The following is a 15,869-nucleotide window of genomic DNA, read 5'->3' as shown; positions in this document are numbered from 1 at the left end:
AAATTTACCAACCTAACAGAGATTTGAACACTGGAAGAACATAAGGAATGGACATATACTTGTCTTGTAAGTACTTGGAAGAACACAGGACACACTACAAGAATGGAATGCATTTTCTATGACCATCATAAGGCAGAATGTAGCACTGAAATGATTTAGTCTTTCCTCCTGATTCATTAATATACAAGCAAAATCGAATTCTTAATTGTTGGTTTGAGGCATATGCTGAAACTCAGCTAGATCTTCGCTAACTGGAATGTATGTGTGTCCATCATGCACTCTGGCAGAAAGAAGAAACGAGGCAGAAGCTGGGCATCCTGTTTGAATTGCAACGAGCTGCCTGCAGATCGTCAGTAAGTGCACAGACACTTGCACGGCATCCACTATCCAAAATCCTCATATCTCATCACAATGCAACATCAGAAAACTCTGGAAGAAAACATTTTAGCTTAGATTATTTGTTACAGATGGTGACTCATTGCTTTCATACTCAAATGAAGAAAAACAAGAAAACTGTAATATTATATGATCTATAAATCATCCATGTTACCTAAATTTGCCAGTTAACAGTTGTTGTGCTGCAAATTTTCTTTGGCAATATTGTTTTAGGGTGTCTAGGGAGATTTATTTACAATTGTGTTACTTTTGTAGTTCAATGACAATTTTACAAAATGTATTCCTTCTTAAAAGAGTATTTGAGTCCAGATGTTCTGCCCCAAACTGAAAACATATCCAACTTTATTTTAAACATTTAAGTAATTGATTAAGTATCATCACATTCTAAGTACTATTTAACATATATTTCATAAGTATCAGTAAGAGGATAAACATTGAGTAATGTGGAATGGGCCTTTAACAAATTAGCAAAAACACTGTGACAGATCATCATTATGGTTTACATTATCCATCAGTAGTTATTAATGCAAATATAATTGGAAACATACGTTAAGTATGCATATTTCAAGTAATAATATGTTATGTCTTATTCCACAGATAGAAAAGCCATTACTTTTGAAAAAAGCAGCTGCTTCTCTAATCATACTATTGCAACTTTTTTTATTATCAAGTAGCAAAATCTGTTATGTAAACAAAACAGCACATTGATGTTACCATCTCTAAAAGGTAACCAGAGATGTATCTATAATAAAGTGTGGGATGGATCATAAATTAATACAATTTATTGATATAGAGGCTGATAGATTTGCTTCTCATTAATTCTAAACTTATAGTTTACAACTGTGAAGTATGTTCAGAACTTTTTGAGCTCAACAATTGACTAAATTCTAAATTCTTAACAGATGTACAAATTTCACAGAAAATGGTACAAGTCTAAGAACATTTTTCTTTTATCATGATGTTTACTGTATAGTCAGGTCCCTCTATCTCTTTAACATACTCACAATTAACAGCATTAAAAGGTAAATATATTGTATATACAGTGTGTGTCCAGAAAGTAAGTTGAATGATTTTTTTTCCTGCCAACCCAGAAGATTGCAGTTCTGCAATTGGTGGGGGAAAATTACGTGGGCAGTCTTGGAAAAGCAACGTTTCTGTGCCATTTGCCTACTGGCTGTTGCCCAGTGTGGATTTCTCATGTGTGTGCTTGCATTCAAGAGATCAAAATGCCACAATTCACTGAACAGTGACATGCCATTGAATCATTGCAGGTGTAGATTAAACAGACAAAGTGCAGAGTGGCACATGAAGGCTTCCCTGAAGCAAAACAGGCAAGGATGACAAAAACCTGGGTGAAAGTGATGCTCATCTTTTTTTTTATTCCAAAGGCAATGTCCATTTGGAGTTTGAGCTATGGGAACAAACTGTCAGTAGCTGATTTTACTTGAAAGTCCTTGAAAGGCTCCAAAACTGGGTGCTCCTTGCCAGGAAGGAGATTATTGTAAATAGGTGACTCCATTATGATACATGCTTTCCCATACTGCCTTCATTGTTAGTGAGTTCCTGGCAAAGCACGGTGTGGCAACAATGCTCCAGCCACCATGGAGTACTGATGCACCAGCAGTCTTCTTTTTGTTTCCTCAAATAAAGAGAAACATAAAGGGCCATCATTTTGGGATGGCAGATACCATGGAAGACACCAGGATGAGGTGTCTGAAGGATGCTCCCATCAGTGTGTTCCAGGAAGTCTATCAGAGATGGCAGAATCACTATAAAAAGTGTACTGATGCCCAAGGATGCTATTTTGAAGACTACTAAACATTTGTACTTTTATTTTCAATAAATTGTTTTTTATGGATTTATTCAACTTATTTTCTGGATACATCCTGTATGCTAAGATTCCCTAAATGATGAATGTATGATATGTAACCTCTGAAAACAAATAATATTCTTATGCCCTATTCCTGTATAGCAAATATTCTATTCAATTAAGTTACATTTCCCTTAAAATAATTTTATGAGACAATAACAAAGTCAAACTTAAGTGTCCAGTGGTTTATTATTAAGAAGATGAAAGTGAAGCCAAAAATGATCAGGGCACCCTTCTGCTCTTGGGATGGCAAACTGCACTTAATAGATAGGAGTATCTGCATAGATTAAGAAGTCTACGTCTACGTCTACGTCCATACTCCGCAAGCCACCTGACGGTGTGTGGCGGAGGGTACCTTCAGTACCTCTGTCGGTTCTCCCTTCTATTCCAGTCTCGTATTGTTCGTGGAAAGAAGGATTGTCGGTATGCCTCTGTGTGGGCTCTAATCTCTCTGATTTTATCCTCATGGTCTCTTCGCGAGATATACGTAGGAGGGAGCAATATACTGCTTGACTCTTCGGTGAAGGTATGTTCTCGAAACTTCAATAAAAGCCCGTACCGAGCTACTGAGCGTCTCTCCTGCAGAGTCTTCCACTGGAGTTTATCTATCATCTCCGTAATGCTTTCGCGATTACTAAATGATCCTGTAACGAAGCGCGCTGCTCTCCGTTGGATCTTCTCTATCTCTTCTATCAACCCTATCTGGTACGGATCCCACACTGCTGAGCAGTATTCAAGCAGTGGGCGTACTGTAACCTACTTCCTTTGTTTTCGGATTGCATTTCCTTAGGATTCTTCCAATGAATCTCAGTCTGGCATCTGCTTTACTGACGATCAACATTATGTGATCATTCCATTTTAAATCACTCCTAATGCGTACTCCCAGATAATTTATGGTATTAACTGCTTCCAGTTGCTGACCTGCTATTTTGTAGCTAAATGATAAAGGATCTATCTTTCTGTATATTCGCAGCACATTACACTTGTCTACATTGAGATTCAATTGCCATTCCCTGCACCATGCGTCAATTCGCTGCAGATCCTCCTGCATTTCAATACAATTTTCCATTGTTACAACCTCTCGGTACACCACAGCATCATCTGCAAAAAGCCTCAGTGAACTTCCGATGTCATCCACAAGGTCATTTATGTATATTGTGAATAGCAACGGTCCTATGACACTCCCCTGCGGCACACCTGAAATCACTCTTACTTCGGAAGACTTCTCTCCATTGAGAATAACATGCTGCGTCCTGTTATCTAGGATCTCCTCAATCCAATCACACAATTGGTCTGATAGTCCATATGCTCTTACTTTGTTCATTAAACGACTGTGGGGAACTGTATCGAACGCCTTGCGGAAGTCAAGAAACACGGCATCTACCTGTGAACCCGTGTCTATGGCCCTCTGAGCCTCGTGGACGAATAGCGCGAGCTGGGTTTCACATGACCGTCTTTTTCGAAACCCATGCTGATTCCTACAGAGTAGATTTCTAGTCTCCAGAAAAGTCATTATACTCGAACACAATACGTGTTCCAAAATTCTGCAACTGATCGACGTTAGAGATATAGGTCTATAGTTCTGCACATCTGTTCGACGTCCCTTCTTGAAAACGGGGATGACCTGTGCCCTTTTCCAATCCTTTGGAACGCTACGCTCTTCTAGAGACCTACGGTACACCGCTGCAAGAAGGGGGGCAAGTTCCTTCGCGTACTCTGTGTAAAATTGAACTGGTATCCCATCAGGTCCAGAGGCCTTTCCTCTTTTGAGCGATTTTAATTGTTTCTCTATCCCTCTGTCGTCTATTTCGATATCTACCATTTTGTCATCTGTGCGACAATCTAGAGAAGGAACTACAGTGCAATCTTCCTCTGTGAAACAACTTTGGAAAAAGACATTTAGTATTTCGGCCTTTAGTCTGTCATCCTCTGTTTCAGTACCATTTTGGTCACAGAGTGTCTGGACATTTTGTTTTGATCCACCTACCGCTTTGACATAAGACCAAAATTTCTTAGGATTTTCTGCCAAGTCAGTACATAGAACTTTACTTTCGAATTCATTGAACGCCTCTCGCATAGCCCTCCTCACACTACATTTCGCTTCGCGTAATTTTTGTTTGTCTGCAAGGCTTTGGCTATGTTTATGTTTGCTGTGAAGTTCTCTTTGCTTCCGCAGCAGTTTTCTAACTCGGTTGTTGTACCACGGTGGCTCTTTTCCATCTCTTATGATCTTGCTTGGCACATACTCATCTAACGCATAATGTACGACGGTTTTGAACCTTGTCCACTGATCCTCAACACTATCTGTACTTGAGACAAAACTTTTGTGTTGAGCCAACAGGTACTCTGAAATCTGCTTTTTGTCACTTTTTCTAAACAGAAAAATCTTCCTACCCTTTTTAATATTCCTATTTACGGCTGAAATCATCGATGCCGTAACCGCTTTGTGATCGCTGATTCCCTGTTCTGCGTTAACTGTTTCAAATAGTTCGGGTCTGTTTGTCACCAGAAGGTCTAATACGTTATCCCCACGAGTCGGTTCTCTGTTTAACTGCTCAAGGTAGTTTTCAGATAAAGCACTTAAAAAAATTTCACAGGATTCTTTGTCCCTGCCACCCGTTATGAACGTTTGAGTCTCCCAGTCTATATCTGGCAAATTAAAATCTCCACCCAGAACTATAACATGGTGGGGAAATCTACTCGAAATATTTTCCAAATTATCCTTCAGGTGCTCAGCCACAACAGCTGTTGAGCCAGGGGGCCTATAGAGACATCATATTACCATGTCTGAGCCTGCTTTAACCGTGACCTTCACCCAAATCATTTCACATTTCGGATCTCCGTCAATTTCCTTCGATACTATTGCACTTCTTATCGCTATAAACACGCCTCCCCCTTCACTGTTCAGCCTGTCTCTACGGTATACATTCCAATCCGAGTTTAGGATTTCATTACTGTTTATGTCTGGTTTCAGCCAACTTTCTGTCCCTAGTACTATATGGGCATTGTGACCGTTTATTAATGAGAGCAGTTCTGGGACCTTTCTATAGACGCTCCTGCAGTTTACTATTAGCACATTAATATTGTTATTCCCTGTTGCATTTTGCCTACTCCTACCTTGCCGCGTCTCAGGAGGCGTCTTGTCGGGCCTAGGGAGGGGATTCTCTAACCTAAAAAACCCCCATGTGCACTCCACATGTACTCCGCTACCCTTGTAGCCGCTTCCGGCGTGTAGTGCACGCCTGACCTATTCAGGGGGACCCTACATTTCTCCACCCGATAGCGGAGGTCGAGAAATTTGCACCCCAGATCTCCGCAGAATCGTCTGGTAATACAGAAAGTAAATGAGGAAACTATTGTGTTAAGGACACAGACAGTGGCCATTGTAAAAGTAAGCTCTAATTAAGAGTATTTCATGATGATCCCTCCTGGGCTAACTAAACTAAAAAAGGGTGGCCATGAGGTAAAGGTTTCGCAACCACTGAGAGTGTAACACCCTATGTGTTAGAGCAGTGGTAGTCAACCTGGTCTGTGTCACCCTCTAGTGGGCACTCCAGCTTTCATGATGGGCAGTAGACAGTATAGGTTTAAAACACGTTTTCATTAGGTTTCATAACATTTTGACATAAGGTATTTAGTAAGCAAATTACTATTGTACCAGTATGCTTCAGCTTGCTGTAACTTTGCTCTATGAATTTTATAAAGTAAAGTTTCTAGACTGTAGGAAAATACAGATTGCTACTTACAATAAGGAAGACACAATAAGTCACAGACAGGCACAATAAAAGACATTTACACAAAGCTTCCAGCCACAGCCTTCATCAACAAAAGAGAAACAGAGACACACACCATTCATACACACAAGCAAGCACACCTCACAGACATATGACAGTGAACTCCAGCAGCTCAGGAAACTATAAAATTTGAAAAGGAAAATGCAAGGGTTTGAAACAGCTGTAGCAGAGGTCAGTGAGGTGTAATGGAAATAAGTTAAAGACATTTAGTCAGGTGAGTACAGGATAATAACAAAATGTTGTAACAGGTGCGGGATTCATCATGAATAGGAAGGCACTGGTAGTGAGTTACTATTAAAAGTTTAACAGTAGGATAGTTTTCAACAGAATCAAAACCAACCCAACTTCAGCATCTCTAATTCAGGTACACATGTGAGTTTTACAAGCAGAGGATGACAACTTAGAAAGTATGTGAGGGAACTGAATGAGTGATTCAGAATGTAAAGGAATTTAAAACTGGAACATTGTAGTAGGAAAGGAATTCAAAGCACAATTAGGCAGAAATAAAGGCTTGTCAATAGTAACATAAGGGAAGCAAAACTCCTTGAATTCTGTAATACATTTAAACTAGTAATACCAAATAATTCTCAAAAATCGAAAGCAGAAGAAGTATACAGGAAAATTGGAAAAAGACACAGGAACACACACAACTGTGTGTGAAAATACCAACACCAAGGAGGAGAAATGTGGGTATAAGGAATTTTATTCCATAGATTAGGGAATGACAATACCCAAATGATTATAATTACGGAACTGTAGATGCAATTTGACACCACAGTATGCTGCTGGGGTACAGATTGCTACACAATTTGTAAATACATCTACAAAGCATTGACAGTGATTGCAGGAGGGTCAGAAATAAACAAGTTGCTGACCTACCATGTCCCAGACATGTTTGATGAGATACATGTCAGGTGAACCTGTACACCAGCAAATCAGTGGTACCCTTTGTTCTTCAAAAATGGCTTGCACATTTCTCTGAACATGTGGTAGGGCAGAAATATGGCATGTGAAGCTGCCTGCGGAGGGGACAGTGTCTCACGATCTGCAGTGTTCCTTATGAAGTGGTTTCTGTTCATATTATCCTCAATACATAGAACATGAGATCATTTTATAGCCAATGGTGCTCCAAAATATTACACTACACATTTGTCCACTACGTCACTCAACAATGCAGTCTGCTTGATTTTGTTCAGCAAGGTAGTGTCTAGCATACACATTGCTTTCATTTTGTGATAAGTGGAAGCAAGACTTGTCAGAGAACACTACACTTTGCCACTTAGTAGGACAATATGGAGTGGGCCATGGCACATTATTTGAATGTTGTAATTTTGATGAAATGAATGAGGCAACAGACAAGCAGCATTGCAATGATAATGGAGCCAACAACATTGTGTTCCTTAGTGGAAGTGAAGAAGAATTATGAGATATGTTGAATGGAATGAACAGTCTAATGAGTGTGAATATGAATTGACAGAAAACCAAAGAAAGATTTAAATAAAAGGAATAACAGAAACACATTTAGTGATAAGCTTAAAATCAAACATGAGGACTGTGAAATAGACAAAGAGGAAATTCTGCTACCTTGGGACCAAAATAACATATGATGGATGAAGCAAGGAGGACATAAAAACAGACTAGCACAGGCAAAGAGGGCATTCCTGGCCAAAGACAGGCTACTGTTATCAAACATTGGCTTTAATTAAAGGAAAAACTTCTGAGAATGCACATTTGGAGCACAGAATTCTATGGAAGTGAATCTTGGACTGTGGGAAATCCAGAAAGGAAGAGAATTTGAGTGCTGGAGATTTGGTGCTATTGGAGGCTGTTGAAAATTGGATGAACTGATAAGATAAGGAATGACGAGGTTCTCTACAGAATTGGTGAAGAAAGGAACATATGTAAAACACTGACAAGAAGAAGGGAGAGGATGATAGCACATGTTTTAAGACATCAGAGAATATCTTCTATGTCACAAGAGGGAGCTGTGGAGGGTAAACACTGTAGGGGAAGACAGAGACTGGGACACAAACAACAACTAATTGAGGATGTAAGGTCAGCTGCTGTGGCCAAGCAGTTCTAGGCACTTCAGTCCAGAACCGCACTGCTGCTATGGTCGCAGGTTCGAATCCTGCCTCGGGCATGGACGTGTGTGATGTCCTTAGGTTAGTTAGGTTTAAGTAGTTCTAAGTCTAAGGGCCTGATGACCTCAGACGTTAAGTCCCATAGTGCTTCAAGCCATTTGAACCATTTGACTTTGAGGATGTAAGGTGCAAGTGCTATTCTGAGCAGTTGGCACAAGAGAGAAACTTGTGATGGGCTGCATCAAACCAGTCAAAAGACCAATGACCCAAAAAGAAAGAACTTAGAACTTTCTACTTTGTTAATTACTTCTTCTGATATACTAGGTTAATAAGAGGTATGTTGCTTTTGGCAGTGCAAAACTGAATGAGCTGTTTTTGTATTTATTTTTTAAAAAAAAGCTAGTTCTATTGGTAAACAATCAGTCAGTGACATTCACAAAAATATCTAAATATCTGTTAGTGTTTTTGTTGTTTGTACAATGCTTGTATCATCGGCAAATGGGACTAATCCTCCCTCTTGATTCAAATAAAATGTGTGCATTAACATAAAGGAAGGACAGTAGTGAGCCAGTAATCAAGCTCTGTGGAACTCCCATTGTGCTTTCTCCCCATGCACATGATGTGGCAGCCCTCTTTGTATTATTTAGGCAGCCTAGGATAACTTTCTGCATTCTGTTTCTTAAATAATAACTAAAGCAGGCATGAGCTGAACTACATACTACATAAAAACTCAACTTCTCTGTAGAATATTGTGGTTGACACAACCAAGTTTCTTGGATAAGCCACAGAAGATCCCTAATTGTCATATTTTATCATTTATCATTTATTCTGTGTCCAGTGACTATCCAAATAGCTATCCCAGTAGATTGTGTCTCCTGAAATCCAAACTGTGATTGGCACAGTATCCCATTGCTACACAAATGACAGACAACACTAATGTCTGATGATCACCTACTGTTTGCCATGATAGGTTGACAATTTGTGTGGTGGCTGTTAGGAATGGTTTGAGGAGGGCCTTGCCCCCCATATTATGAATGCTTAGGGAGAGAGGAGCAGTAAGGGAAAAGCAGCACTGACACAATCTTGCAGTGCTGGCACTGTTACCTGTGGGCTCTGCTTATATGAAAGCAGCCATGATACATGTGAAATATTGGCAACATTTGTAAACAAATTAATGTCTATAAATTGGTGGCAATTTTCTCTGCTACTGGCAGCACCAGCAAAAATTATCAACTTATTATGGACAAACAATAAGCAAACTAATAAAGGATACAAACACACCCATATCTAACATAATCAGGAAAAAATTTGAAAAGGGTTACAACTGGTTCACTGCTTAATTTGCCATCTTACAGAGATTCATACTGTGCAATTCCAAACAAATAAAAATTGCTTGTAGGTACTAGCAACAGACATCACTGTACACACACAAAACAAAACTCTGCATTTGATGAAATTTCTTGGCATCCAGACGGCTAAGAAACTGAGTTGGCACCAGCATGTGAATAAATTGACTAAAAAGTTCTATTTTGCATGCTTTGCTTATAGAAATTTCTCTCTTTGGATTGAACTATAGTCAAAGGGATTACCATACTTTGCATACTTAAACTCAGTATTGTTTACATTACAATCTTCTGCAAAAAGATATTTATTCTACAGATGCAGGCAGTAAGAATATTTTGTAAAGTTGACAACCAAATACTCTGCAAATGTCTCTTCAGAGACTATAAATTATTACAGTTACATGTCAATACAATTATTCCCTAATAATGTTCTTGTTTAACAATAAGAGTGAATTTAGGATCACCACAATCACAGTGCTAGGAGTAAAAGTATTTTCTGCACAGGCTATGCATCATTATTTAAGGTTCACAAAGCAGTTTTATACACAGGTTCTAAAGGCATTAGCAAGGGCCCAGAAGATATGAGGCAGGAAACTTGAAATCCACGAATATTGAAAGCCATATTGAAAGAGTACCTTATTCACCACTCCTGTAATTCATCTGAATATTTGAACTTAGGATGTAAATTCTATTTAACACTAATGTTTGTATTAGACAAATTTTGACATTGTTAGTATATGGACAACAGTCAGAGAATTATGAAAAATCACATGAACATTTAATCTCATGGATGAGGTAAAGAAAAAGAAACAAAAAAAAAAACAGCTGAATAGTGTAAGAAATGTAATAGTGGTGCATTTTGTAATTAGCTGTTTTTCTGATAATGTGTACAGCAATGAAGTAATCTAAAAGTTAATTTCAATAAGTATCACTGAAAGTAGATTAGCACTAACCATAATTGTTTATTAATTTACCATAGAGAAATAGCATGCAATTGCTACCTCTAATAGAAAATGTATAATTTGACTTGTTGCACATCCCTGAAGCCTCTTCTTCATGATGGGCATTATGAATCATGATATATAAAGAACATATGAACAGTTATGGAAACAAATAGACACAGAACAATATTTGGCAGACATCATATTTTATGTTCCCCAGCCTGAACTCAGTTTTTCTCTTATGGCATACTTATATTTTTTGCATCACTTCAAATGTAGTGAATTATTATTCTAAATGGAGTACAGTATCACAAGATGAGCCTCAAGGTGCCATTTTGAGGCCAATATTATTCCTTTTCTATGTAAATGACTTACCCACAAATATAAATTCCCCATCAATTAACATTTGAAATGTGTGGAACTTAAAATACAACATAACAATCAACTTATGGAAGAAGCTGACACAGTCAAATTCCTGGGACTAGATGTGGAGAACTTAAGCTGGAATACACATATTGACTTCCTAACAAATAAACTAACCAGTTTTGTATTTGCAGTGCAAATACTGGTGAAGTCTACTGTCTTGAGTATATAAAAAGTAGCATATTATAGTTATTTTGAACCTGTCACTAGGTATTGTATAATTTTCTGGGGAAGTTCAAATAGTGTATCTCGAATACCGAAACCACAGAAGAATATTATCAGATACATGTGCACTGCACAGCAAACAGGATCTTGTTGCCCACTATTTTGGAAACTGCAAATCCTAACTGTTTCCTCTATTTACATTTATGAAATTATAATCTTCCTCCACTGCAGACAAAAATTATTTGAGGAGAATCATTTTAACCACACACATAATATGAGATCACTGTCCATGAACCACGGACCTTGCTGTTGGTGAGGTTGTTTGCATGCTTCAGCGATACAGATAGCTGTACTGTAGGTGCAACCAAATTGCTGGGATATTTGTTGAGAGGCCAGACAAACATATAGTTCCTGGAGAGCAGCAGCAGCCATTTCAGCAGTTGCAGAAGCAACTGTCTGTATGATTGACTGACCTGGTCTTGTAACGTCAACCAAAATGGCCTTTCTGTGCTGGTACTGCGAATGGCTGAAAGCAAAGCAAAACTACAGCCATGATTTTTGTTGAGGGCATGCAGCTCTATGGTATGGTTAAATGATGATGGCATCCTCTTGTGTAAAATATTCCAGAGGTAAAGTAGTCCCCCATTCAGATCTCCCGTCAGGGACTACTCATGAAGATGCCATCATGAGGAAAAACGAAAATGGTATTCTATGTATCAAAAGGTGTAATGTTAGATCCCTTAATCATGCAAATAGGTTAGAAAATTTAAAAAGGGAAGTGGATTGATTGAAGTTATACAAGGCACATTTCATAAATAATGCGCAGTTGGACTGTTTGATGTAGCAATTTTGAAAATTTGTCAGATGTTATGGGAGTTTGAAGGAGAAGCACATGGATCCTGCAGTGGTCTCAGGTACTGTGATCAGTGAAGACCACAGATCATACATGAAGATCAAAACTTTACATGGCAAAAACCCAACACAAATTCACGGTGCATTAAGTTAATTTTGTGGTGAGTTTAGAGTGGACTGTAGTGCAGTTTCACATTAGGTTTTTGTTGTTGTTGTTGTTGTGGTCCTATGAACATAGATGTTAATCCATGACCCAAATTCCAAAAGCATCAACAGATGAATGAAGTGTGAAACTTATGGCAGATGCTGTTAAAGGAGATCACAGCGTGACTTGTGAGGAACTCTCTGAAGCCACAGGAAATGAGTCCCAAATTATTTGATTGCTGAGGACAAGCAGGAACACCTGGACATTGTGGCCTTGCTCAAACAATGATTCAACCATGAAGGTCAAGGATCCTTGTGTCGAATTGCCATTATTTATGAAACATGGATTAGAGACTTTAAACTGGAGTTGAAATCCCAGTTCAATGAGTGGAGAGTTCCAGATTCCCCACATCCTAAAAAATTTTGATGCTGTCGATCAAAGTTCAAGCAAATGATGATTTTTGCTTATGATCACCAAGAAATCATAATGACGTATAGAATGCCTGTAGAACAAGTATCACAGCAGTGTATTATTGTAACTTCATGCAAAACTGCACAGAACAATGCACCAAACCCAACCTTAGTTGCTCGAGGCTGGGCCACTCATTCTCTACAACAATGCTCGCCAGCATATCAGCAATTTAGTAGCCCAAAAACTGTACAAATACAGATGGGAAGTGTTGCAACATCCTCCCTACAGCCTGGACATGAATCTACTAGACTTTGACTTGTTCTCCAAGTAATTAAAAAAATAAAAATAAAAAAAATTTCATGGAAGTTGTTGACATACTCTGGAAGGGCTTTCTAGCACCATTACCTGAGTCATTTGACAGATGAACAGAAGTGGTGTCCTGGATGGAATAATAAAGCTTCCAGTACATTAGGATTCAGTCACAGACAAGCAGGGAGTCTATATTGAAGGACTTCAAAGAGATATTAAAGAAGAAATGTGTAGGTAAAAAAAAGTGGTGTACATTGTTTATGAAATGTCCCTCATATATAGCGTGAATTAGTGGAGTTTGGTGCCAGAAGGAATAGGACCTCTGGTCAGGTGAATACAGATTTATAAATACAAAATCAAATAGGGCTAATGCAGGAGTAGGTTTAAAAATGCATAGGAAAATAGGAATGTGCATAAGCTACTATGAACAGCATAGTGAATGCATTATCATAGAAAAGATAGACATGAATCCCACTCACACCACAGTCATACAAGTTTATTTGGCAACTAGCTGTGCAAATGATGATGAGATTGAAGAAATATATGATGATATAAAACAAATTGTTCATATAGTTACAGGTTATGAAAATTTAATTTTGATGGGGCACAATAATTTGATGTAGGAAAAGGAAGAGAAGGAAAAATTGTGCATGAATATGGACTGGAGGACAGGAATGAAAGAGAAAGGCACCTGGTAGAATTTGTCACAGAGCATGTTTAATCATCACTAACACTTGATTTAAGAAACATGAAACATGGTTCTATATATGGAAAAGACCTGGAGACCAGAAGATTTGAGATTGGTTATATAATAGTAAGAAAGAGATTTTGGAACCAGATTTTAAATGGTAAGACATTTCCAGGGGCAGATGTGGACCCTGGTCACAGCACATTACCCCCCCCCCCCTCCCAGGAAATGCCACAGCTGGGAGGAAGACACAATGCTGGATGTAGAGATGAATCAGGACCTGTAGCTGTGGAAGACGGCATACTCCTGACCATACTTCCCCATCTGGCTTGCGATGTAACAGGAACATCCTCCAGAAAACTGCTGCCAGGACATGATGCATCCAGGCCTGAGGGCACATGGTGGGATTATGATAATGATGGTGATGGTTGGTCCAGGTCCATGGCGTCAGCAAGTGGGGACAAGGGCACATTGTCCATCCGCTCTTCCTGGGGTGCCCTGGTGGCACCAGCAGGTGGCTGCAAAGGCCACATAGTCCCATGAGTCAGTGAATCTGGAAGAAGAAAAGCAGCAGAATCATGGGGCAAATTGGATGTGGTGGCGGCACTGCAAACCATTGGGACCTGCAATCAAATACATAAAAGAGGCAATGCATTTCTCGATCACACATCTTTCCCAGTGCCTGCTGTTGCCATAAACCCTGAAAAGAACAAGATCATGCAGCACAAAGTGATACTTGTGGACCATTGGTGGCACTGGATGATGCAGTGGGTGCAGAAAGTGTAGCAGCATCCCATGGCGGCAGCCATGCAGAAGTTCCTCCAGGGATGGTCCATCTCCCGTCTGATACTGTGAATGCAACAAAGCCTAACGTTGCAATTTTTGGGCAGTTCATGTAGGAACTGGCTTTTATGGATGAAACAAGGACAGCAAAGGCTTGTGATCTGTCGCTAAATAGAACTTGCGACCATAAAAATAGTGATGGAATTTTGTGACACCCTACACAATAGCGAGAGCTTCTTTTTCAGTTTGTGAAATGTCGCACTGAATTTGAATTAACATAATTGAGGCAAAATCAATAGGTATGTATTGTGCACATATTCTGTGTGAAAGACCAGTACTGATTCCATCAGAAGAAGCATCAACTTGCAAATCTGCTGGCTTGGCAGGTTCAAAAGGCACTAAACATCTGTCACCAAGCAAAGCATTTTTGAGTTTCTGAAATGCATCTTGATAGTCTTTAGACCACACAAATGGCAACTTGTTGTGATGTAAGAATTGCAATGGAGCTGTGATTTGTGAATCATTCAGAACAAAATGAATGTGGTATGTCAACTTGCCTAGTGCTGACTGCAGTTGAGATACATTGCGAGTAACAGGCAGGTCACGGATTGCAAGCAAGTGAGATAGGAGAGGGTGCACATCCTGACTGTTTATCGCATGATCTAAGGACTGTAGTTCAGTTTGAAAAAAGTCACACTTTTCGAGATGACACTTGAGTCGTGCTTCTGACAACACTCGGGAAAAAAAAAAAAATGCAAATTGGCAATATGTTCCTCTGGTGTACAACCTGAGATGACAATATCATAAAGATAGTTTGAACAAAATTGCACTTTTACAGTCAGCTATTCAAAGTAACATTGACAAATGGCATATGCAGAAGCACTGCCGAAGGGCTTCTGCAAATACTTGAATAGTCCTAAGTGTTTATTTATAACGAACACTTTCTGTGATTCTTCATCCAATGGAATTTGCAAGTAGGCATTTCGCAAATCTATCTTAGAAAAGTAACATCCTGCACCAAGCCTGTCCGTGACTTCCTCAGGGTGAGGTAATGGATAAGTGTCAACGACTGCCTGTGGGTTGACTTTAGACTTGAAGTCAACATAAATGCGAATGTGACCAGAAGGCTTAGGCAACAATACAAAAGAACTTGCCAATTGACTAGCTTGAATGGGAGCAGTTACACCACTATCTTGCAATTCTGTCAGTTCTCTGGCTACTTTGTCTCATAAAGCAATTGGAACAGGTTGGGCCCGAAAAGACTTAGGCTGTGCCGTTTCTTTCAATGTAACATGCACTACAAAGTTATTAGTTTTCCACATTCCTTCTGAAAATAGTTCAGGAAATTCTTTAAGCAAACTAGCGACACTGTCTTTTGGATCACAAACTGATATGGAAAGTATATTGTTGTGGATGCTAAGGCTAAACAAATCAAAGGCATCTAAACTGATAATGTTCTCACTGTCTCTTGATTTCAACACATTAAAATTCACTGTCCGAGTGTGAGATTTGTATGTGGGCAGCAACCTACACTGTCCAAGCACTGTTATTTCCTGTCCATTGCAAGCAGTGAGATGCTTTCTAGATTTAGAAAGATGTGGTGAGCCTAATTGTTAGCAAGGTTACTAAGGCACCCGTGTCTAATTGAATGTTCACACGATGGCC

The 15,869-nt window shown here is 39.2% G+C and overlaps 1 protein-coding gene across 1 annotated transcript in view; it reads left to right on the top strand.

The window, feature by feature from the left end:
• The window catches only part of LOC126176222 (glutamate receptor ionotropic, NMDA 2B), a 922,500-nt gene that overhangs the window by 856,897 nt on the left and 49,734 nt on the right, over nucleotides 1-15,869 (top strand). The window contains exon 14 of the mRNA XM_049923366.1: nucleotides 288-353. Within this exon, the coding sequence (XP_049779323.1) occupies nucleotides 288-353 (66 nt within the window). The remainder of the gene's footprint in view (nucleotides 1-287; nucleotides 354-15,869) is intronic.

Source organism: Schistocerca cancellata, chromosome 3, assembly GCF_023864275.1.
Source record: "Schistocerca cancellata isolate TAMUIC-IGC-003103 chromosome 3, iqSchCanc2.1, whole genome shotgun sequence".
Classification (NCBI taxonomy): Eukaryota; Metazoa; Arthropoda; class Insecta; order Orthoptera; family Acrididae; genus Schistocerca; species Schistocerca cancellata.
Note: the sequence above shows the minus strand (reverse complement) of the source record. Positions and strands in the feature narration are given on the sequence as shown.